This window comes from Paracoccidioides lutzii (assembly GCF_000150705.2).
Source record: "Paracoccidioides lutzii Pb01 unplaced genomic scaffold supercont2.11, whole genome shotgun sequence".
Taxonomy (NCBI): domain Eukaryota; kingdom Fungi; phylum Ascomycota; class Eurotiomycetes; order Onygenales; family Ajellomycetaceae; genus Paracoccidioides; species Paracoccidioides lutzii.
Window position 1 is genome coordinate 273385 of NW_015440957.1, and position 22797 is coordinate 296181.

A 22797-nucleotide genomic window follows, 5' to 3' on the forward strand; every position below is an offset into this window, starting at 1 on the left:
TGGTGGTGCGGGGTACGTTAAATACATAGTTACCGTTGTGTCAAAAGGCCCGTGGGTGGCGCACTCCGATGAATTTGTTGCTGCTTTTGTTGGGTCGATAGAAATAATATAGCCATCATGACTTTGCATCTATTGAGAGGGTGCTCGCGAACCTCCATAAAATTGTCAGTCATATGTCCCATCTCCTCTATTTTCATACCAAGTGTATGTGCTCATCATAATGTGCGTCATACCTTCAAGTTTAGTGTTGGTATCAGCTTTGTCCAACAACACATTTGGATGAGGGTCAAGGCAGAATGAATAAATATACTTTTGTCAGTTCAACATGATTACCAAGTATTAGTAATAGTTACTCATGAAAAAACAACAACTATCAATTCCTACAGATTTGAAAATTAATATTAACTAATAATGTTAACTAGTTATCTACAGAAGTTAGTATGTATCATAGGTTAGATGCATAATCACCCACGAAATTCTGAAAGGTCTGTGCGAACTTCCAATATAACGTGGCCGACAAAACTCTAATCTTACATCGAGGTCTAGATTAAATATCGTCGCGAATCATCATCATCGCATCCTAACAACATCCTGAACACCTGCCATGTGACAGAGTAAAGGAAATAAATACTTTCCCATTTAAATAAAACCACTTTTCATAACTTTTTATTAAGAAGAACAGAGAATTTATTTACCATCCGCACTCAACTCGGGAACTTAAAGTTGCAAGGATTACAACCTCACACCATGAGTTAACACAACTGCTTCATTAACCCCCTCCCGCCTCATATCACACGAAGAGAGAAAGAAGAAACGCCATTCAATCAGACAAGTTGAACAAGCATCGAAAACCCCTATCAGCACACCTCGCCACCTCACCATCTCAACCCACCATGGCCAACCCCTCTTCGTCCAAGTCAACCCTAGAATCAGATTTCCCATACTCCCTGTAAAAAGTCCCCCGGATCCCCCAGACAAAAGCAAAAGGCAGACTATGAATGAGTGAATCAGTAAATCACATAAAGGAACACTAATAGCAGGGGAAAAAAAACAAAACAGAATAATCTCCCTCCCGCTCCCCACTCACCGTCTCGCCTCCGCTGCCCTGCGAGCTCTACAAGTCGACTCCGAACTCTCGCCTTTCGTCCGTCGCTCGTTCCGTCTTACGCGCCCACGCCCACCACAACCACAGCAGCAGCAGCAGCAGCAAGAATTGAGTTCACAGCCACTTCCCGCTTCGTCTTTAGTTTCAACTACAGCTACATCTACATCTACATCAACAGCTACAACCCCTCAACCCCGCACGCCAGGCCAAGGAATAGACATTCCTATACCGAACAGGACGGAGGGGGAAGTAAATGAAAAGAAAGAAGGAGATCAGGGAGAAGGGGACGGAGAAGAAGAGGGGGAGGAGCTAACAGTACTGCAGACGGAGTACCGGGCGACGACGAACCGGATGCTGCGTGTGGCTGTGAATGGGTTCATGGAAAGTTTGGGGGTTGTGTTGGGGGTTATGGAGGAGTTGGACGTGGATATTTTGGCGGGGCAGTTGGAATAAACTGTAGAACGGAGTAGGGAGGGGTGTGGGAGTTGCACCTTTTTTTTTTTTTTTTTTTTTTTTTTTTTTTTTTGGTTGTCATTATGAGGTATATGAAGGGATGTGTGTATGTGGGATGAATACTTTGTTTATCTTCTTGGATTATCTTAGAGGGTACATGTAGCTGGGTGATGGAATGGAGTGAGCTGTAGGTTGTTCAATTAATGAAGGTGAATGATGAGCTTGAAGCAGGTGCATTTTAAATTTCTAGCGCACTGCGGGATGATAGTTTCTGGTGATGGTGATAAAAAAGAAGATGAGAAAAGAACTTTTAGCTCTAATCTGCTGTATATTCAAAATCTACCGATCCTCTGAGCATAATCAAAGAACCCCCCCCCCCTCTCCACACCATGGTATCTAATGAAAAGTTCACCTAAATGAGGGGAATACAGGTTTTTCTTCATCTTGTAAATGTAACAGTCGCGGTATATTAGCAATAGCGGCATTCCGCTACAGGCGACGTATTCGAGGTATTCAACGTACATTTACACATGTTGATATTTGACAGTCCCCCTCAGTCCGTCCTTCACTTAGAGTTCTTACCTTGGGCCTTGGACTTTTTGGAAGCAAAAGTCACTGCCAGGTGCCGCTGCCGCCTGTTTGCCTTGTTTGCAAGAATATCAAACTCATCTCGTGGCAAAAGTCAGCCCGCTGACTCATCCAGCCCACTTTGATAGCCAGCCAATCATCATCGCCTTTTTAATTTCGGTTATCACTAGCGCCATCAATCCCTGTCCCACCGATCGTATAAATACTTCCACCCGCCCGCCCTCTTTTAAATTTTTTTTTTCTCTTTTCTTCTCCAGCTCTCTTTGCCGTAAGGCTAAGATCAAGTGTAGTATCTGTTCTTTTCAGTTTAATCTCTGAAAGTATTCTAAGGAATACAACATTGATTAATCCCATTTTTGGATCGCGCGATTGGACCTCTGTGCTTGCGCATGTCCTTTGGCACCGTGTCCTTGGTCTTACACTATCACCTAGTGACGCGAAAATTCTTTTCATTAATTCGTCGGCTTGACCGATGGTTTGAAGAAGAGAATTATTTGTTCCATGTTCTTGTTATTCTATATCCCTTGATTTTTTTTTTTTTTATTTGTAATATTGCTCTCAACACCAGGGATTTGAGGTTTGGATCAGCGGTTAAATTAAAGTTCAGAGTTTTAAATGTTTGCTGATTCTCAAAGCATACTTTGCTAAGATGCTGTAGCTGTGCTGCACAGATGCAGTTACAAACTTAGTTTTATCACTGTCAGCTCTCTTGGTTCTTTCATTTATTTCACTCAGTTACTCAAATAACTTTAATGAGTTGATTTATTAGTTGATACGGCTCGTGTGCTACAACCTATTTAAAGAGCATATAAGACTAGATATGGCCTCCTATACTTTTACTTAGAATAAAAAATATGTTCTGAATTATAATGGGAATGAAAATCTTGGTCATTTATATACGATAGATGTGAACACCTTGACCAGCTACGGCCCAGGAACGTTCTTACCCCCTCTCGCCCCAATCCGGCCTAGCTCATCCACGTGACAAGCCAATGTGTTGCAACAGTTCAGATCTTGGCAAGCTAGTTTTAATGTTATCCTCCATAAACCATAAATTAATTATCACGGTGGAAATAGTTCAGCTCAAAAGCCTTCTCAGACCTCATTTGAAAGAAATGTTTAACAAAGCTTTAAAAAGGCTTCGTCTTGCTGTTCACATTGATAAGATAATTTTGGAGCTTAGGCTTCCTATTACGGACTAGCCCCCCCCCCCCCCCCCAACACAGAATATACCCCAAAGTTGATAGCGGCCAATACAATCCAACTCAGCCGTCCAACAGATAATTCATATTAATAAAAACATAAATTGTTTAAATGTAAGAACTGGATTTCTCCTCTCTTCTCTTTTGTCTATTCTATTAAAATAACTTTTGTACTCCGCAGTAATCATGATTGATGCTGCTATATTTGAAAGCCTACAGGCGAAGATAGACCAAGAGAGCCGGATTCATGATGTAAGCTTCAACCTTGATTTGTTTGGTATTGTATCTCACTGCTGTTTTTCAGGAACTTAAAGAGATTGTCTGGACTCTATCCAAACGAGGTGTGTTCTCACTTTCCCGTCTCTACAAGCCAATAGAGATATATTCGCCGTAGACCACCAGCACTCAGCGCCCATGGGAGGTGGATATGATTTAACTTGCAGGCTTGAATGAATTCTCCTGAAAAACCTCACTTGATATACATAAATATGTCGAGCATTATTATTTGGCATTGAGCTGACCTGGTGTCTTCTCGTCTGGTCGAACAGGTCGATCAATCCTAGCCATATTATCGCGAGCTCATTCAACCCCATCAGACCAGTGTGCGTTACAACTTCGCCCCAAGTTTGATATTCATGCTCAAAATGCCATTTTATATAAGCATATCTTTTTTGTTTGCCGCCACGGAATACACACTGGTCATTGAAATCGTTTCATACGAACGTCATGTATACTTTTCCTTGATTGGAGGGGGGCCTCGATGACGTTGGAAAAACATATCTATCTGCGCAACTGCAAAGTTTTTCTGCTGATCACTTGTTTACCCGAAGTTGTGCTTGTTATGCATGCGCAGGTCAGCAGGGCAGCCTGTATCACACATACAGAACCTCTGAAACCAAAAAAAAAAAAACTTCATCTCCTCCATTCCTATGTTCCCTTACTAGACATTCTAATCGAATAAAACATTCACAGTAACCCCGTTCCTCGTTGAAGCATCTCAAGAAATCCACGCGCAAAAGGAAGATGTCACTCATCTTGTCTCAGTCGCATCCAAACACCCCTTCTACAAGTATCACCACATCTGGAGTCGCGAGTTGCAGAATCTGGTCAGCCTCCCATATCCATCGTTATTAATCTGCGTCTCTTGGTCAACCACGTGACCTTGTCTAACATGTCAACAAGGTATTCACCATCCAATTCTGCGCATGGCTAGGTGGCTTGAAAGACGCGCGCGATGAGAAAGCAAAGGGCTTCTTGACGATTGAGGAGGTTGGGCAGTTTTTGGGTGGTAGGTCTATGTTACTTTTCATCTTCTACATTCCACCCAACATTTCTAAAATATATTTGCTAAATGACAGCCACAGTCCCCGTCAACCTCAAGGACCAAGATTCCTTCCACCTATCCATCGAAGACTATTTGCAAGCCTTGATATCGCTCATTGAGGAGCTGGTATGTTCCCCCCCCTCCACTCTCTCTCTCCGCAAAAAAGTCAAAACCATCCATTAAACACCCCACGATGCGCCAGAGCCGGCTAGCCGTCAACTCAGTAACGCTGGGAGACTACTCTCGTCCGCTACAGATTAGCAAGTTCGTCTCAGAGCTCTTTGCCGGCTTCCAGCTGCTGAATCTGAAAAACGACAGTCTGCGCAAGAGGTTCGATGGGATTAAATATAACGTATGCCCTTTCCTATTTTTACCGAGCTTTGACATCATCCACTCAGTCCTTTCTAACTCTGGTGAACAGGTTAAGAAAGTCGAAGACGTCGTGTATGACCTGGCTCTCCGAAATTTGGTCCCCAAGCCTTCTGCAGCTGGGAATGAGTGAATGAATGGGTTTTGAATCTAAAATGAAAACAAGATGTATGTGCATCCATAGGTATATACACCTATAGATAAAATGGGAAACAGTGCCGTTAATTAACAAACGATCCGATTCGGAATAAGAAATTAAAATAAAAATAAATTAAAAAAAAATTAAAAATTAAACTTGGTATAATTATACATGCAATTTGCGTTTGTGTTTTGATAATTCTATAAAAACCAGACGAATCTTCGGTATCATGAAAGTTTGAGGATGGAGCAGAAACAGACACATACATTAGGGGAGAGGAAAGGGGGAACAAGACACAACATTACAACAAAATATGTATACAAAAACAAAACAAAACAATGAACACGACGAGGAATCTTCTGATACAGTGTGTTAAGAATGCTGAATGGGGTAGTGAACCGCCCGGTCCTTTTCTTGGGGGAAAGGGGGTCTGGCATAAGAATAAATTAACAAACGCCCCGAAATTCCTCCAGAGGAAATGCATATCAACATGTAAACTAAAGCCAACAAAAAAAAAAAAAAAAGGAAAAAAGAAAAAAGAAAAAAGAAAAAAAGAAAAGAGAAGAATGGCGGAGAAGACAATACCATCCACAATACGCCATCCGCCATCTATGGGGAATCTTGAAACATCTTATATCCAAGACGCAACTGTCCTTTCAACTCGGCAAAACCACACACAATCACAGCTGCGAAGGCTGAGAAGGTTGTGAAGCCTCAGGACGTTGCTCTTCAGGTTTCACCGTCGGAACCTCGGTAGCTGGTTCCTGTTCCGCAGGTTGTCCCTCGGCCTTATGGATCTCCTTCTCAATCGCATGTCTCAGCGACTCAGGCTTCGTAAAGCTCGCCCAACGATGGACAACCTTTCCATCCGCACTGACCAAAAACTTCTCAAAGTTCCACTTCACACGCTTCATGCCCATGATACCGGGCATCTCAGACTTGAGCCATTTCCACAGAGGGGCCGCGTTTTCGCCGTTCACGTCGACTTTGCTCAGGACAGGGAACGTGACGCCGTAGTTGGCGGAGCAAAAGGATTGGATTTCGTCATTGGTTCCTGGCTCCTGCGAGCCGAATTGGTTGCAGGGAAAGCCGATGATGGTGAATTTACCAGGGTAGGTAGTCGAGAGGGAGGTGTAGAGGGATTCGAGACCCTTGAATTGTGGAGTGAAGCCGCATTTGGAGGCGGTGTTAACGATGAGGACGACTTTGCCTTTGAGGCCAGTCAGGGGGAAGGGTTCGCCCTTTTCTGTTTGGAACGTTAGAATTTCTCTCTCCTTGTTCTGAATTCATTAACTTTTCCCTTTTCTTCCGGATCTGTTATCTCTTGGGTGGATAGATGTTTTCACGTACTGTCTAGCGGCTGGAAGTCGTAGAAAGAAGTGGCAGAGGACATGACGACTGGGCGAGGTCTCTTTTTAAGATACTTTGCTATGGAAACAGTTGAGATAGGCCTAGTACGAAACACTTTGGCGGCTGTCGTAATGCGGGAACGTTAAGGGAAATGTAGCAAATAAAATAAGAATCTCCAGTTCGGAAAGGTGGGTATAGAGATATAAAAGCCGATGGTTTGGTTGATGTTGATGTTGATGGGGTGGTGGCGGGGGAAGGAACCGCTCAAGTAGTCAGTTACCGTTACTCAGCTAACCCGCAGCCAAGCAAGGAATGACGAACTTTGGAAGGTGCTGATGGCTGATGATGATGCCCCGGTGGAACCTTGGTTCAAATGCTCTTACTAATATCCCTAATATAAGTTAAACTAACTGGTTAATGCTTGATTTCCATAGAACTACTATTATTAGACTGACTGTGTAGTCCATCATGTACCGTATGATTAATATATGGAATTCCTCGGAAGAGCAGAGCTTCCAAGAATATATAAATAATGCGTTCGACTCAAAAAAATCCGAACTATACGGTTGGGTTAGCCCCCCATTTCTGGAATATCTCGCCATCAAGGTGAGTTGTGTCAACAGAGTGCCAATAATAGTTAATTTAAGGGGAGCCTCATCCAAGACCCACTCGGAAGTGGCTGACACTTAATATAATGCCCAACCTCCCTCGGTTCCAGGGAAGCCTTTCGTCATCGTGGCGTGTAGTTTGATCAAACCTTTCCTCACTGTACTACTAAGAATAATTTCTCGGAGATAACTCCTCGAAGGGAACGGACAGATTTCTTCATCCCTCCCGAGTGCCCCAAAGCTAATCGAACGTACCAAAAACTTTTCGTGACGCGAGACCACAATCGAGATTGCCCTGGTTATAGTTAAACCAACCGCAACTCCCAACGCTGGATGCTCCGCAACTTCCCATGAGTCGGTATGTTGCGGGCTAGATATGTAAAAACTCACGTAGCTTCAAGAAGAAAAAGGTCCGCCACATGATTAGAAATCTTTGATCACTCACGTCCAAACATTCTGCAATCAGATGACTCATTTGTCTGTCTCAAAAGGTATTTATACTATACTTTGCTATTGGGGTCGGCCCGAAACTCCAAAAACACACCTCTTCGCAGGCTGATTCGCTCTTCGTCCAACCCACCAATCACACGGTGTCAGGGCTGACAAATGATACGTCACGTAAGAAGATTAAAAGATTCAGATCTGATACTCCTTGGATGAAGTACTGCCTTGAGCATTTGATGACCGGTTAGATGGGTCATGCGAGGATGGCATTTGCAGAAATCAGCTGTTCCGGGATTTTTGCATCACCTACGGAGCAGGATAATAGTGAATGTTCAACATCCGTGTTCAAAATCCGTAAGTTCTGTCTTAGTTCAGTCCAGTCCAACATGATGTATGAATCAATAGTAAGGCTTGTGATTACCCATGAATGCACGCATCAATATCGTATTTTGGGAAAACATACAGGCTACTAGATATCAAAATGCCATCAGCCGAATATGTAATTAAGGGTGGGGCTCCATCTATTTCCAATGGTCGCTGTACTGACCATCTGAGTGAGTCACATGACACAATAACCCTAACCCTAATTAACTTCCACAACTCGATGCCAAGAGTTTTCATCCCACATGCCCCCCCCCCCGTTGTTAATCAACAACTCGCAAACTTCATCCAATCTCCAAAAACATTATATCTGATTCCAACAAGAATACCGCAGGATATCGACCTCTTTGCGGCCTCTCATCACGGATCTATTCCACATCATCCTCATCCTCCGCTAATTCACAATGGCTCCTCAAACTGTATGTCTCTGCCTTGCGACCTCAAACCGCTTTGTCGTTTCCCCTTGATAACCGGTTTCTTTTTGCCGTTTTCCCTCTGCTCCGTCCCTCTCCTCTTTTATCATGTACATGGTAAAGGATGGATGATGGAGGGGTGAATGGATGGAGAGCTGGAGAGAAGCAAAACAGAACTGGTATCAAGTGATTGTAAAAGGATTAATACCTCTTTTATCACCCGGAGAAGGAGTGTCAGGAACAGTAGGCTAACCAACAACCCTCTCGTGATGTCAAAAGTACAGGCCCGCAAGCCTCAGAAGGTGACGAAAAAGGTATGTTATATACATTCCATGTGCAAACAAACCCCCTCCTCCTTTCGCCTCCAATGCGATCCTCTAACCAACGCCAAATGGCAAACAGTACATCATCAACGCCTCCCAACCCGCCAACGACAAAATCTTCGATGTATCCGCCTTCGAGAAGTTCCTGCACGACAAGATCAAGGTTGAGGGCCGCGTTGGCAACCTTGGCGATTCCATCCAGATCTCCCAGGTCGGAGATGGCAAGATCGAGGTTGTCACACACATTCCTTTCTCTGGACGGTATTTGAAGTACCTGTACGTTTTTCATCCATTTCCCATGCCACAGTCACATGTGTCTCTAGGGCTGTATCTGGCCTGGCATTTTGCGGAATTTACCGCCCTCCCCAAATGTAGGTGGATGCTGACTGAATACTGTGTGTAGGACGAAGAAATTCCTCAAGAAGCAACAGCTGCGCGATTGGCTGCGTGTCGTCTCCACCTCCAAGGGTGTATATGAGCTGCGCTTCTACAACGTCGTCAATGACGGGGCAGATGAGGATGAGGATTAGGTTTGAGGAATCAGATTCTGCATTTTGGGTTTCAAAAAAGGGGTGGATGGGGTTTGATGCGGTTGTGCAAACCTAGGCATCGCTTATCTTTGATGATGAATGGATGCCGTGATATACTCTACGTTTATATCTTTAAGTGGAGTTTAGGTTGGTTTTCTTTTTAAAGAAAGAAAACATTGCACAATCCTTTCTTCAACTACGTGATAGGGATCTCACTAAATCCAGGAAATCGAATTTTATTCCCGGTGTAGGGTTTCGCAGTATATCCATCTCCAGTTTTTCCCTTAATTGTGCTCTTCGAACTTAACAGTATTCGTAAACTTGTCTTTTGAGCGGCATTGGACGTGTAGCAGCAGGATAACCGGACACATGAGGGTTGCAGTCTTGCAACAAATGATAATTGTCCTTGTGTGTTATGAACAGATAGAAAATAAGCAGCCAAAATCAGCCCCGAAAAATAAGTCATGTAACGGCACAAGCGGTCTCTAGACAAACGCAGCCCATGCAAAAATATCCCCGCAACCAAAATGAGGATCAAGCGTCTATCGCTTCTCACATTCCCCCCCCCCCCCACCCCCAACCTCCTCCCTCTTCTTCACCCGCGCTCCATGCCCCAGAACACCACCATTCATCTTCACCCCAGTACCGCCCCACTTTCATGCGGCTCCACTAACTTCCCATTCTCAAACGAATACCCAGCCCTCTTCAACGCCCCCCACGTCTCCCTCACCTTAACCCTAACCAAGTCGCCCGTCGCCTTCGCATCCTCCATAGAATCATGCCCCATCTCGCCGCCGTGAGTCTGTATATGGCGACCAAGGAATTTGCTCGTTAGTGCCCGCAGGCCAAAGCGGTATGGCAGACCTCCCGGGTGTGGGTATAGCAGTGCACTGTCGACGATGGTGGGGTGGATGATGCGGCATGCTTTCAGGTCGTTTTCGAGCGCGTGCCCGATTAAAGGGGTTTCAGGTTGGAGGTGTTGGAAGAGGAGGGCACGGGCAGCGTGGGGGGAGTCGACGACGGGGAGCGATGGAGGGATGCCGCTGTGGTTGTTGTTGTCCATAAAAGAAAGCTGGGACGATGATGGCGGTTTCTTGGCGTTGTAAGGTGTAGCGTTGGCGAAATGCTCTGGGCGGACGCCAGAATAGCGAGAATTCAGGTCTAGGATTTCCCCGATAGGTTTTACTAGAATGTCAAGGACCTTTTCCCCTTGTGGCCATGAGATAGCTGTAAGACGGATGAGCTCAAGGCCTAGAGTAGTATAACCCATTTCGCAGTCAAAGCATACTGGGGGAGGTGTAGGTTTATTTGGTTGTCGGGGGGTTTCCTTGAACTGGAGAATGGCAGCAAGGCGTTTAACCTCTGATACCTTGAAGACATGCCATTCGGCTTTTGTGCATCCGGCAGATGTCCCAACTGTCTCCTTGCAGCATGGGTAGTATGATTCCCTGTGGCCAGTAATGAGGTCTGTTTTCTGTTTCTGTGGTCGAATTGGTTTTGCGTGATGATACGTGCAAGGCCCTCCAGTAGCTAAAAGACCATCTTCCCTTCGGCCTGGGAAAACTTGGAATCTTCCATTGCAGCGCTCGCATAGTTCCCATCCCTGAGCTGCTTCGGCGCCGCGCTTGGCCTCTGCGATTTCCCCATTAGTTGGAAGGGTGGTGACATATCCAGCCTTGCGTAGGACTTCATGAGACGCATTTAACTTTGAAAGGATGGCTATTTCTTCTCGAGTGCTCAGACCCGTGGATATATCCTCCTCCAGCTTTTTAGTAGAATCCTCTGCTGCCGATGTTGGCAGGGCGAATTTCGTAACAATATATTTCGTCACGTTGTCTTCCCACTCTTCTCTGGTCATCTTCATGAGTTTTGTAATACGGAGTTTGATAACGTTGGCATATACAGAATAATGGTCCTTTGCTGCCTTTTCCTCTTCATCTAAGGCCATTGCCACGACCTCATCAGCAGACAAAATCAGAGTTTTCTTGGACGGATCGCCCTTTTCGATAACTTGTTTATTGAGCTTGACCATGGCATTATGCAGCTTGGTAAGAATGGCCATGCGAACTGAATGCGATGCAGGAGATTTAGAAATGGTTCTCGGGTTTAGCGGCTCCTTTTTCACCTGTCTCTGGTGAGAAGTTGTCCCATTTTTCACAGCAGTTGGCTTCACGGTTTCGGAGCGCGATGAGATGGGTGTCTTTCCTTGAGTGACCTCGGATGTTGATCGACGAGAAACTGGAGGCGGGGAAACTGCTTTTGTTACAGATCGTAGAGTTTGAGCATTTTCACGATACAAGTGGTAAGTTGATTTTCCATCTTCTTGACGTTCTCTCACAACCACATCTCGTGTATTTTCTGATCTTGTTTCCTTTTTAACACTGGATGGAAGTGGAGGTTTAGTCTCAGTTGTAGCGTCTACTCGCCTTCGCTTTCGGACAGGTCCCTCGTCCGCTGCAGTAGCTGGAGCTACGTTCTCGGGTACAGGAGTCGAAGCTGGCAAAGGAGCAACAGGCACAGGGACGGATTCTTTGTCTGCATGAGAGAAAATGCAATTCAGGAGCACACAGCGGCTGCCCTCAGGACAAAGAACATCTTTGAAAAGCCCTAGATGATTAAACATGATGTTAATCCACTCCTGTGGTGTGTTTATAGAGGGCCAAATATTGCTCCTTCCTGGTGATCTTTTCTACAAAGGTGAGAGGAGTATGAATATATTGTATGAAGCTGAGATACAATGTTTCATTCTCAAGCTTCTTTGTTCAGTGTCAGATGCAGAGGTTATAAGGTTTAACTAACACTTAAACCAGGAAAAGAGTTTATTGGAGACAGCCCCAAGATTTGTGATAGTTTAAAAGTATTCTCCTTCATTCGTGGTTCCAAATGACTTGGGGCATGAAAAAAAGTATTGACGCGTCCAATGGGTCCTTTTTTTCGGTAACCCAAATGTTAAACCAGTCCGGAGCGATATAAGTAGCTTGGGAGGTGTGTCGTTGGCGTAGACCTTAAACGAGACGTAATTGTCAAAGACGTTAAAGAATAAGATGATATGACCCGAGCACGGGACAAGTGCGGATGCGATGCAGCTAGTTGATTCTGGGTGGTGGCACTGATACACACAGTTCCTTTCCGAAACATGTGAATGAGACAGGAGCTTTTATTCCGGTTAACCCTCGTGGCTAAACCTATAAGGTCAACCCTCCTTTACGTGGTTCCTTACTTGGCCCTTCAAGAGTTCCGAAGTTGCCCATATCAAGCTGATTTCGACACCTATGTGAAAGACTGGCCGCCGGGTGCGGCGAGATTCGACAAAAGTCCGTATGTTTGACTGGCATGGGCCTGCTGGTTGGTTCAAATGACGCAGTGCCGTGTAGCAACTGAGGAGCTTAATGAGAAGAACTTTGCCGTGGTGCCTGAGAGTTTCAAGGCTGTTTTGAGGTTAAAACTTTGGAAGCTTGCGTTGAAGCTCGCCGTCACGTGTCAACACCGTTCAGCCCGTTCTAACGGTAAAGTTAAAACGCCAATCGGGAAGCAAACAATGCAAACTGCAACTGGTTATTGCCGATAAGGAAGGCGAACATAAAAATAGTCTCCTATAATCAACACGCCGCCTTCACCAAATCTTTTCTCGTTCATTTTCTTCTCTCATCCTAGCAGTGTGAGGTTCCATTGCAATGGAGGAAGAAGTTAGGCCCTATCCGCCAGCTAACAAGAAGAATGCAGATCATCTCTGCGTCCTCGTTCATGGGTGAGTTGCCCTCTGTTGGAGGATGTAACTATTAGAGTTCATATAGTTACTTATCTTGGTTTTTATGTTGATTAATTTCTTGATTCTCCAGCGGCTCTAATTTATATCTAGCTAGGCTCCTTCAGAACTAATGGGCTAACATTTAGTTGACTAGGTTGCATGGTAATCCTTCCCATTTTGACTATATCGCGGGTGCCTTGCGAGAAAAGCATGTAGATAAGCTCTACATTCTGGCCGTGAAGCGTAACGCTGGGTCACTCACTTACGATGGAATTGAGCGTGGTGGAGAGCGTGTCGCCCACGAGGTCGAAGAGGCCCTTGAAAGTTTAGAAAGCCAAGGTTACGATATTCGGAAACTGAGCATGGTGGGCTACTCCTTGGGTGGACTAATCGCTCGGTATGCGATTGGGCTTCTATATTCGAAGGGCTATTTTGATAAACTGCAACCTATTAATTTTACAACTTTTGCATCTCCACATGTAGGTGTAAGAAGTCCAGCGAGGAAGAGCCACTTTTGGAATGTCCTTGGTGCGAGAACAATCTCGGCATCTGGGCGTCAACTCTTCATGATCGATTCATTCCGAGACACAGGCAAGCCACTACTTAGCGTCATGGCAACTCCAGGCAGTATATTTATGTTGGGACTGGCAAAGTTTCGTCATCGAAGCCTTTACGCAAATATCGTCAATGATAGGGCGACTGTTTTTTATACGACGGCCATATCGAAAACTGATCCCTTTATTCAACTAGATAAGTACGATATAAATTATGCGCTGGGTTACTCACCAGTTATTGTGAACCCTGATAAGTATGTTACTCTAAAAGAGGAGGAGTCGGCGCCCTTCCGCACATGGATATTTGATCAGAGCAAGTCATTTTTCGCTGACCTCCCACTCTACCTGTTTCTATGTATCTTCGTGCCGATTGCATCGCTTCTTTACCTCATTAACGCTGGGATCCAGACTCTTCGCAGTCAGAGGCGCATTCGAATCCATGAAGAAGGCAAAGCTGGCGTGTTTTTTGGCTCATACAAAGTCCCGTTGATCGTGGAAGAAATGCAGAATGCTGTGGAAGATATGTATGAGATAGTAAATGCCGCCCAAAAACCGGAATACCTTCTTGGCGGCGAAGGTGGTGGCATGGCTGAGGGTACATCTTCCCCAGCTAAACAAACCCAATCGTCATTCATACCGATAATAGAACAGTCACACAGCAGCATTCCATCGCAAATGATTCTGAACGAGGAATGCAGCAGCCGTATTGTTAAGCGATCTACTTCATTTCCAGTTTCTTCTGCTTCTTTTTGTTCTCCTCATGCCGCAAACTCTTCAACTGAAACCCAAAGCGGCATTCTCGATTTCCGCACTTTGGCGCTAACACCTTTACAATTCGAGATAATCGACAGCCTGAATTCTATTGGGTTCCGGAAATACCCGGTGCATATCCACAATGCTACTCATAGCCACGCGGCTATCATCGTGAGGATGCCGAAGAAGAACTTCGACGAAGGAAAGATTGTGATAAGTCACTGGCTGGAGAACGAGTTTTGCGCTTGACGGATAATCGCCCCAATTTCCTCTTAGCTCGTTAACATTGTCTGGTTTTAAAAAACCGGAGGAAGAAGTGGAGAAGGAGGGTTATGGAACATGGGAGGAGTGGGACGGAGTGGAGAGGAAAAACATAAGACAGGTCGGGGTACAACACGTGCGCCGATGTAAAGGACCGCTGGCTTACATCATTCGCTTTCTTATTGTCTTGTCCTGGCCAAGGCATCATTCGTATGGCCTGTTGGGGCTTGGGGAATTCTCCAGCTGTTGCCCGTCAGGTCACTTCCCATATGGATACATTTTTAATTCGCCAGCACTAAGAAACCAGCATGAATGTCCCATGGAGATTTGCGAACTCTTTCGGAGCTGAAGATCAAGTTTTCGCCACTGATTCCATTCTTTCTCTCTTTTTCAAAATTCTTTTCTCGAACTGCGCCGAATCATTTTCTTTGAAGCTAGGGAGAAAATAACTGCCATTGCATGTTGGGTGTCAAGATACCATCCCTGAAGGCGCTTGTGAACGCGATCGGCCGTTTGCTCCATTAGTGTTTCGATCATTGCTGTCATTTTCGCTTCCGTCATTTTGCTCAACTTTCCCTTTTATCAAGATTGGTTTATGCGAAATTTTCTTGTCCTTTTGACTTCCAGTACTTTTTAATGATAGACATTCTTACATCCATAGGTAGATCCAAGGCCCACAACATACACATGTTAACCTCCTGAGCTTCACTCAGTATTTTGTATATATATATTTTCTGCTGCTTGAGCTGATAGCAATCCTGGAGTATCAATATCTTGACAAAAATATCTCCTTTTTCGCGTCTATGATGGTTACCAGCTCCTTCATTACTTCGCCTCGCATAATTCATCTAACAAGATTTAGATTTTTCGTTGACTCTTTGCTGACTGAACTGAAATGCTTATGACAAACATATTTCCATCCTTGCAACGCATGCTGATACTGACACTATCGAGAAGATCATATGCATAGTGAAGATAGTAATAGTTGAGGGCTACCCGGGCAAACCAATTCTACCCGTTCCACATCCTCCGTTTAATGCCACTGTTTCTTATTGGTTTGTTCTCTTCCCCTTTTGCTCTCTTTCCCATTGGCTGGCTAATCTGCTATCTGAAGAATGATATTGCAGATACTGATAGGGTACTAGGCTCCCTCGCTCCCCACGGGAAAGTTAGGAACAAGGTCTCACGTTGACCCTGTTTTCGGCAATTTGCTATATTACACATCACAAGCTACGATATCGTGAAACAACGGATTCCACAACGCATTAGCAAGATATCAAAGTTGGAGAGTAAAGACTAAATAATGACGAATGAATTGGATCGAAATCCCTTCTTTTACAAAACGGATTTTGTGACTTTAACTTAACCCGCTTTGCCTAGAATATCCACCCTCTGAAAAGCATTCAGCTCCCACTCTGACTATTGGTCTCTCATCTGCAGAGGTTTGATGGGAAAAAATGAAGATGGGCAAATGAAGCGGAATTGAGGAGAAACTCTCTCCATCGGACGTTCACGATGACGTTGTTCGCCGAGAAGCAGATTCGGGGGTAATAATCGCGAAGCGCGCCTTGGCAACAGGGGAAGGACTTGAACTGTATTTGGCTTAGCTTAGTGAAGGCTGGTTTTAGCGTTCCGGAGAACGACAGGGGGGTTCCCCTGGCTTTAAAATTCCTCTGTTTATGATGACGTCATGGGGTGACCTTCCAGATAAATTATTGCAAGTTGCATCGAACAAGATGATTGCACCCTAAAACAACCTCATGCGACCAATCTTGGCGCCATCCACTATTTCATCCACTGTGCGCAATCACTTTTCTCCGCTCCTTGCGCTGCAGCTAACCCTCTCCTCCATATCGGGCATGTGAGCGAGACCTGTCCCCCGTTGATATCGAATTGTTTTGTCTGTGACTGCTTCGACTCAGAAGAAAAATAGAGCTCAACCGACCCCAGCCTCCCCAGTCATGGGCTACACCAAATGCTCGATATTCAAAGCCGAGTCAGAACTCTACTCCATGTTCCTTTCTCCGCGCTGTGACTGTACGCACTACGCAGTAATCATGATGTGCTGTATTTACTAGGTTGATAGTGGGTCTGTGGGAGCGGGTTCAACTGCTGGGCGGAGTGGTACAGAATGGTATGAATAATACTGCTGTTACTACGGAGGAGCGATATATCCATGTCTGTTGAAGCGTATTGTGTATTTATATATACACTGCCTGCCCCCTTTTTTCCTTTTTTTTTTTTTTTTTTTTTTTTTTTTTTCTTTCTGTTTCTTCCCTTCCAGCCTCCAGTTCTCATTTCTCGTAACTTTATCTGGGAGCTTTCGATCTAAAGAAAGAAATCACAGGAAAGCAAGCATAGAAGAAAGGAAGAAGAAAAAGCTCTCCCGATCTTAGACACGTACGATGGATGTGGGTGATTAGGGACCGCCTCTTATTTTCATCGACTCTGTGGACATGCTCCCATGCGAGAGATGGCTGAGAAATACTATACCGTGCTCGTCGTTGGCGGAGAGGATGAGAAATTCAGAATCGTTGCCGAAGGATAGTTACGCTTTCAAGAACGTCATAACACCCGGTGACATCATCAAGACCAACCAAGACACCACCCCCTTCCGAAAATTAACCGATGAGGAATACAGAAACTCGTGTGTAGGGACTTCAAAACCTCCATCATCGAAGCTATTTTTGTTTTCGCTGATAGCAGAGACTGGGCCGGCGATCAACAGATCATTCTGGACCTGTGCATCTCCAAAGGCGGTCGCATCGGCACACGATCCGAAACCTTTGATGATGGATGGACCCCCAGTCTACTTCTCCCACAACGATGTTGTTTGGTCTACGTCCCGTGAACATACACGGATTGGCATGCGAGCCCTGCGAGCATCTGTCAGAGCCCTTTTCAAAGAAGTAACGGGCAGGCGGGAGCTGTGTCAAAATGGGATATAAACAAGACAGTAGAGCCCAAGGACGAGGCCAGCGTACTCCCATAAGTACTCGAAGGAACTCAAGACAACTGCATTTGGCAAGCCTCAACTAGGGACATTCCTGTTTGCCACATGGCTCCTCCGACAGTGGCGCAAGGAGACACATGGCATCGACTCGGCACCGGATACTGTTTACTTCGTGGGATACGGCCAATCCGACAAATGTGAGAATGATTGGTATTCGATCCTGGTGATGACGGGGCGTATACGAAGATGGAACTATTCCCGCGATTTTCGCCTAACAAGACTGTCGAAGGCGACATCACTCGGTTATATTACATAAATGGACGGACGGATATAGGTGCGGCTAGCTAAGTAAAATTACTATAATATCTAGATTGGTTATATGTGTAAATTTAGAATAGGTTGTAATGGGATTTTTTGGATACTTTCCCCTGACGAGAATCTAGTCATGGTAAGATGGCATGCTCCGTACATGGAAAATATAATAACCTCCTTTTCCTTTAACGACGATTGCAGTCTTTTTCCCACTCCATTGCCCTGGACGCCCCTAACCACACATCGGCCCTCTTGGCATCCAAGGGCTGAGCTGACGCATTCATGGATCTCTAACTTTGAAAATAAAAAAATAAAAAAATAAAAAATATAAAAGAAAAGAAAAGAGAAAGAAAAAAAGGACATTGGTATCGTGTTCCCTTCAGCAGCAATATTCCTAGAAAAAAACGCAACCTCCCCAAGGAGAAAATTACTTACTCTCTTGCCCGGAAACAGGACATTAATGCCCTTCACTAGCTGGACTCCCATGGCCAACAGACTTACTTCTGCTCCCAACTCAACCATAAACGAGCTTGGATGAGTGATGCTATGGCTCATACTTGTACCATGAGCCATGTAGCTGCCTCTTAACCCCTAGTACCATTCTCGCCATTGCAGCTGTGATGTTCGCCCGTGTGACCGTTAACCCGAGGATTCAACCGGTCGTTATTGTTCGTGGAATATGCCCAAGTTTGCTTTGATGGAATTTTCCCCACCCAGCTACTGGGGAATGCTCCCAAGGTCGCGTAATATATTACTGATTGATCTTTCGCATACAGAGCATTTTATCCCTTGTTAAGTTTATGTATCAGGACAACTTTCACTCTATACCTTCAGGGCTGAAATCTGGGACTACAGTCAATTGTCCCTTATGATGCACACACTCATGAGAATCAAAAAGACACGCAGCATGCACCAGGAGCGAAAGCAGCATTATTTCTATTCGTTATAAATTTATACTCCTTCCTTTTAGAACTAATTCATCTCCATGTCAAATACCTATCAGCAGATTTTCTCACGAGGCTGGCTCACTGAGGCTCCCTGATGAAGTAAGTAGGATTAGAGCGAGGATAGACCTGACACAACTATATATGTTTCGCGGGAACTGGTTCCCTCGAAGTCCGCTCACAGTTTGATACTTACGCTATTTATGTTAATATCCCCTCCCGTCTCTTGGTATCGTGTCACATATTTCGACATTTGTCGAAACACCAAGAGAAATTTTATATATACATCCGGCAACTTTGCCTTTGGCGAAATTTTGGCGGAATATTTTTCTCGTAAAGCAGATAATCTCTCGATTTGGTGGAAAAGAGCGTCATACGTGATGAGACCTTTGGTGGTACCGTTGGACACTGAGCTGTGGACCCGAGCCCAAATACCGGATGAAATTGTTTATCCGTATCTAGTAGATTCTGCCGATGTTTATAACAGGATGCAGTAGAAGTACTTGGGATCTTCTCGAAGAACAAAGATATGGATGGCCGACAGCAGCGGAACGCCCTGCTGCGAACACGGCCTGGAGTCGTTCGAAATCAATGTTAGCTGGGACGCGCTATGGGGCCTCTGCAGCAATAGAAGATATGGTGAACCACTCAGTTGGGACCTCGTGATGGCTGGCTCTGGCTGGACAGGGATATACCCATCTATTAGCGCGGTAGGATCCATGTCATGGAGAGTTTCCTGACAGCAATTGACTAGGAACTCCTTTATCCCCTTTTGGATTTCCAAAACCAACAGACCATCTCTGGGGCTAAGCGCCTCTCCCCGAATACATAATATCGAAGGCCTCGTTATCATCGTCCCAGGAAACCATCCAACCGTAATTGTTGAGTGTTTGTCCATCTAGGAACATTGTATATTTAATGAGAAACGTGAGGCAGACCGCAACACCGACCAAATCTAGCGTCGATATTAGCAAGGGCGAACATATGTGATGGATTTTGACCTCTGGCATTTCAAATGGCAGCAGGCTTTTAGCCTGGACCAAATACTCAGCGTTTACTTTATGAATTTTGAGCTGGTAATTGTGCTCACATCATGGAATGAAGGAAGGAAAGTTGCGAAAAATAAACATGTGACGGGAATGGAAAGAGGAAGTTTTCATACATGAGCCATAACCAGATTGATCATTTTGAGGATATCGAAGAAATGATAGCATGGAAGGGTATAAAAAAGACATATATGATGCGGTCAACACCGATGCATCCTCACGGGATAGAATCAAGAGTGGCGTCTGATCTCAAAAGGAAAAACCAAATGCGGGGAGCTCATCTTGTCCACCCATGCATTTTCTTGATGTGTATCGCCAAAACAGAAGAGAAAAATGAAGAATGGCGGGGGAAATGGAATTCAAGGAATGGAAGTGACGAAGGTGTGGTATAACACCTTCATGAACGGAACCCATAACCGTTACTCCTGCACAATAAAATACAGATGATGATGATGCAGCGCCAGCCCCTATGCAAAACCAACGACACAAAAGGGAAAACCTTGAACTTCTCTCACTCAACATTAAGATATAAATCTGGCCCTCGTCTCTTGGGAGTTAATTTTGTTCCCTTCTGGGCTCCCTGTTCCGACAACTCTTTATCGTCATCTTCCCATTTATCTGTCTCATCCATGTCCTGTCTCTGCTTTTGTCGCTGGGCCAGCTCCTTCTGCCGCTTTAACGCCAATGACGGTGATGGCGTCTTAAATCCTCCCTGTGTTACCTCAGTTTCCACTATTGGGTTCTCCACGGCTTTCAGCGGATTGGGCCGCAGTGGGCTGGCCTTCTTAACATCCAATTCTCTCTCCATCCTATCCGCCACAGCTTCTCCACGACGCTTGCTTAAGAGGCTGCTGTTGCTGCTGGCCCCGCTATTTCGCTGTTCATTGTTGGTATATGGTGAATATACAGGCTGCTGTTGCTGCTGGCTTGCCGGAAATACGGGCGGGCGGGGTGGTTGATGGAACTTTGGGAATTTAGGAATAGCCTTCGCAGCAACGGTTCGACCTGGGTCTGGATATGGATATGGATATTGATACGGCTGATAGAGACGTGCGCTGCAATCCCCCCTGTTTCCTATTGGAAGGTTACTGCTTCTTCCTCCTTGAACTTGAACGATGTCGTTAAACCGAACAGATCGTCGATTCGCTGTCTGGTATCTTAGCGGCCTGACTGTAGGGTTCGAATAGGCGTTTAAGTCTGGGGAGGGAGGCCCCTCTCTGACCGGGCTGAGGCGGAACGTGGCATGCTTTGAAGAGGTTGCAGTATTACGCCTATTCCCGTCATCTGACTCTACGGACTCAAAGCTCGTAACTGACGAAACGGAAGTTCGATGGTTTGCTTGTCGCCTATTCTGACTCGATTGGTGTTCGGCCTGGCTCCTGACCCTTCCATCTGCACCTCCGTACCCATCCTGTGAATAGCCACTTGAGTGTCCGTTTGATGGCGGTCCGATGGGGTGAATAGACGATCCAAATTCCACATGTCGGTATGGGTAGACTAATGGAGCAGAACTAGTCATATTGGTTAGGGCCTGAGAATTATTTCCATTGGAGGGGGTTACAAGTCTCAAGCTTGGAGGCAGCTGCCGTTGGCGTGGGCGCTGCTGCTGTTGCTGCTGTTGCTGTTGTCGTCCTGTATTCTGACATGTCGGGTATGGATAGCCATGCCCTAGCCGCCGCGAATCGGTTTGATACGCGGCCGTGTAATTATATCTGTTGTTTGAGTGTTGGCTTTGCTGACCATTGCCATTGCTCGCAGCTAAAAAAGCTCTCCTATACTTCTCACCTTCTTCTTCAAATACCATGGCTGAGCTGTCTGGTCGACGCCCCGCACTTTCGGTACTCGGATGGTGCTGGGAAAGTATTTCATAATTTGGTTTTTCGGGGAGCAGCAAGGAGAGTCTAGGGAGTGCCTTTGACGTTTTGGGGGTTGACAGACTTGCATCATCGCCATCACTGTGTTCGTAATTGGCCAGTGGCAAACCATTAGCAGAAGTAGCAGCAGCTGATCGCTGGACAATATTACTGGAAAATGTAAGCCGGTGAACAACTGGTTCGTTATATAAGCCAACAGGCGTTCTAACAGTCGGATCGCCTCGATAGCCAACCGGAGTATCCTGTCGAGGAGGCTCGGACATCTGTCCACCAATTTCGAATCCGCTCTCCTTCAGTGCTAAAACTTTATCACGATGGCGTCGTAAAATGAATAAGATGAGTAAGGCCAATAAAAATGACCCTGAAACTGCACCTGCAATTGAAACCCCTATTACTTGCCCCTTATTGAGAGGAGCTGCAACATTGGGTGGGACAGGTAATTCTGAAGGAATTGCTGTTGGTTGAGCTAAGGTCGAGATACTGGATAAATGGGTCGTGGGTAAAGGTCGTTGGCTCGTCCTTAAACTAGTTCGTATTTCCAGAGAGGAAGAAGTGGTTACGCTTGTGTGTGAAGTTGTAAGTCGCGTGGCCTTAAACGAGGTATTTGAACTAGTTGAACTTGAATTTAGCTTTGTCGTCATGACCGTAGCCGTGGACGTGTGCCTTGCTAGGGCCGTGGCCGTGATGACGGTATGTGTATTCGGAATGGCATTTTGTATCCCGGAGCAAATCACATAAACCCGTAAATCCTCGCTCCCAGGGTTCAAACACGAGGATATCACACAGCGTAGGGCACCTTCGCCAAGGGTAAACCCCGAAATTGACCTTCTGGTACATAGACAGAAAAGATCGCGAGAATTCGCGCAAGTGGCGGCCGGGAAATTGGACTGTACAAATGAGGATAGACAGCCCTGCGCACAGATAGGGACAAGGTTAACGGTTATTAAATCTGGGGCACGGGGTACGATTCCTTCTGCCCGACAGAACGGGGGGAACTGATTTCGAGCTGCAACTGCGAGCCGGAGAACGTTTTTTAGTAACCTCTGAGAACGACGAGGCATGCTGTGGCAGCTCTGGAGGGAAACGATGACCTGAACTGCGCGTCCCCCGTTGATCTATGTTA

General features: G+C 45.5%; 9 protein-coding genes across 9 annotated transcripts; 5 read left to right on the forward strand and 4 right to left on the reverse strand.

The window, feature by feature from the left end:
• Window positions 1-893: 893 nt before the first annotated feature.
• Window positions 894-1558, forward strand: PAAG_04422 (hypothetical protein; the record flags this gene model as incomplete). The annotated part of the gene is made up of 2 exons (XM_015845270.1): window positions 894-949; window positions 1060-1558. The coding sequence occupies 2 exons, from the start codon at window positions 894-896 to the stop codon at window positions 1556-1558; spliced, it is 555 nt and encodes a 184-aa protein (XP_015699496.1).
• Window positions 1559-4189: 2631 nt separating this feature from the next.
• Window positions 4190-5174, forward strand: PAAG_04423 (hypothetical protein; the record flags this gene model as incomplete). Its single annotated transcript, XM_015845271.1, has 6 exons — window positions 4190-4217; window positions 4321-4454; window positions 4531-4636; window positions 4713-4798; window positions 4875-5024; window positions 5094-5174. 6 exons carry the CDS (start codon window positions 4190-4192, stop codon window positions 5172-5174), a joined length of 585 nt encoding a protein of 194 aa, XP_015699497.1.
• A 686-nt stretch (window positions 5175-5860) lies between these two features.
• Window positions 5861-6573, reverse strand: PAAG_04424 (peroxiredoxin HYR1; the record flags this gene model as incomplete). The annotated part of the gene is made up of 2 exons (XM_002793468.2): window positions 5861-6426; window positions 6531-6573. 2 exons carry the CDS (start codon window positions 6571-6573, stop codon window positions 5861-5863), a joined length of 609 nt encoding a protein of 202 aa, XP_002793514.1.
• A 2072-nt stretch (window positions 6574-8645) lies between these two features.
• Window positions 8646-9229, forward strand: PAAG_04425 (60S ribosomal protein L22; the record flags this gene model as incomplete). Its single annotated transcript, XM_002793469.2, has 3 exons — window positions 8646-8690; window positions 8779-8975; window positions 9103-9229. The coding sequence occupies 3 exons, from the start codon at window positions 8646-8648 to the stop codon at window positions 9227-9229; spliced, it is 369 nt and encodes a 122-aa protein (XP_002793515.2).
• A 634-nt stretch (window positions 9230-9863) lies between these two features.
• Window positions 9864-11852, reverse strand: PAAG_04426 (RNA exonuclease; the record flags this gene model as incomplete). The annotated part of the gene is made up of 1 exon (XM_002793470.1): window positions 9864-11852. One exon carries the CDS (start codon window positions 11850-11852, stop codon window positions 9864-9866), a length of 1989 nt encoding a protein of 662 aa, XP_002793516.1.
• Window positions 11853-12903: 1051 nt separating this feature from the next.
• Window positions 12904-14533, forward strand: PAAG_04427 (hypothetical protein; the record flags this gene model as incomplete). Its single annotated transcript, XM_002793471.1, has 2 exons — window positions 12904-12977; window positions 13132-14533. The coding sequence occupies 2 exons, from the start codon at window positions 12904-12906 to the stop codon at window positions 14531-14533; spliced, it is 1476 nt and encodes a 491-aa protein (XP_002793517.1).
• A 2528-nt stretch (window positions 14534-17061) lies between these two features.
• PAAG_04429 (hypothetical protein) lies at window positions 17062-17814 on the forward strand (the record flags this gene model as incomplete). Its single annotated transcript, XM_015845272.1, has 2 exons — window positions 17062-17454; window positions 17539-17814. 2 exons carry the CDS (start codon window positions 17062-17064, stop codon window positions 17812-17814), a joined length of 669 nt encoding a protein of 222 aa, XP_015699498.1.
• Window positions 17815-19232: 1418 nt separating this feature from the next.
• Window positions 19233-19652, reverse strand: PAAG_11868 (hypothetical protein; the record flags this gene model as incomplete). Its single annotated transcript, XM_015847441.1, has 1 exon — window positions 19233-19652. One exon carries the CDS (start codon window positions 19650-19652, stop codon window positions 19233-19235), a length of 420 nt encoding a protein of 139 aa, XP_015702929.1.
• Window positions 19653-20311: 659 nt separating this feature from the next.
• PAAG_04430 (hypothetical protein) lies at window positions 20312-22735 on the reverse strand (the record flags this gene model as incomplete). Its single annotated transcript, XM_002793474.1, has 1 exon — window positions 20312-22735. One exon carries the CDS (start codon window positions 22733-22735, stop codon window positions 20312-20314), a length of 2424 nt encoding a protein of 807 aa, XP_002793520.1.
• Window positions 22736-22797: the final 62 nt, after the last annotated feature.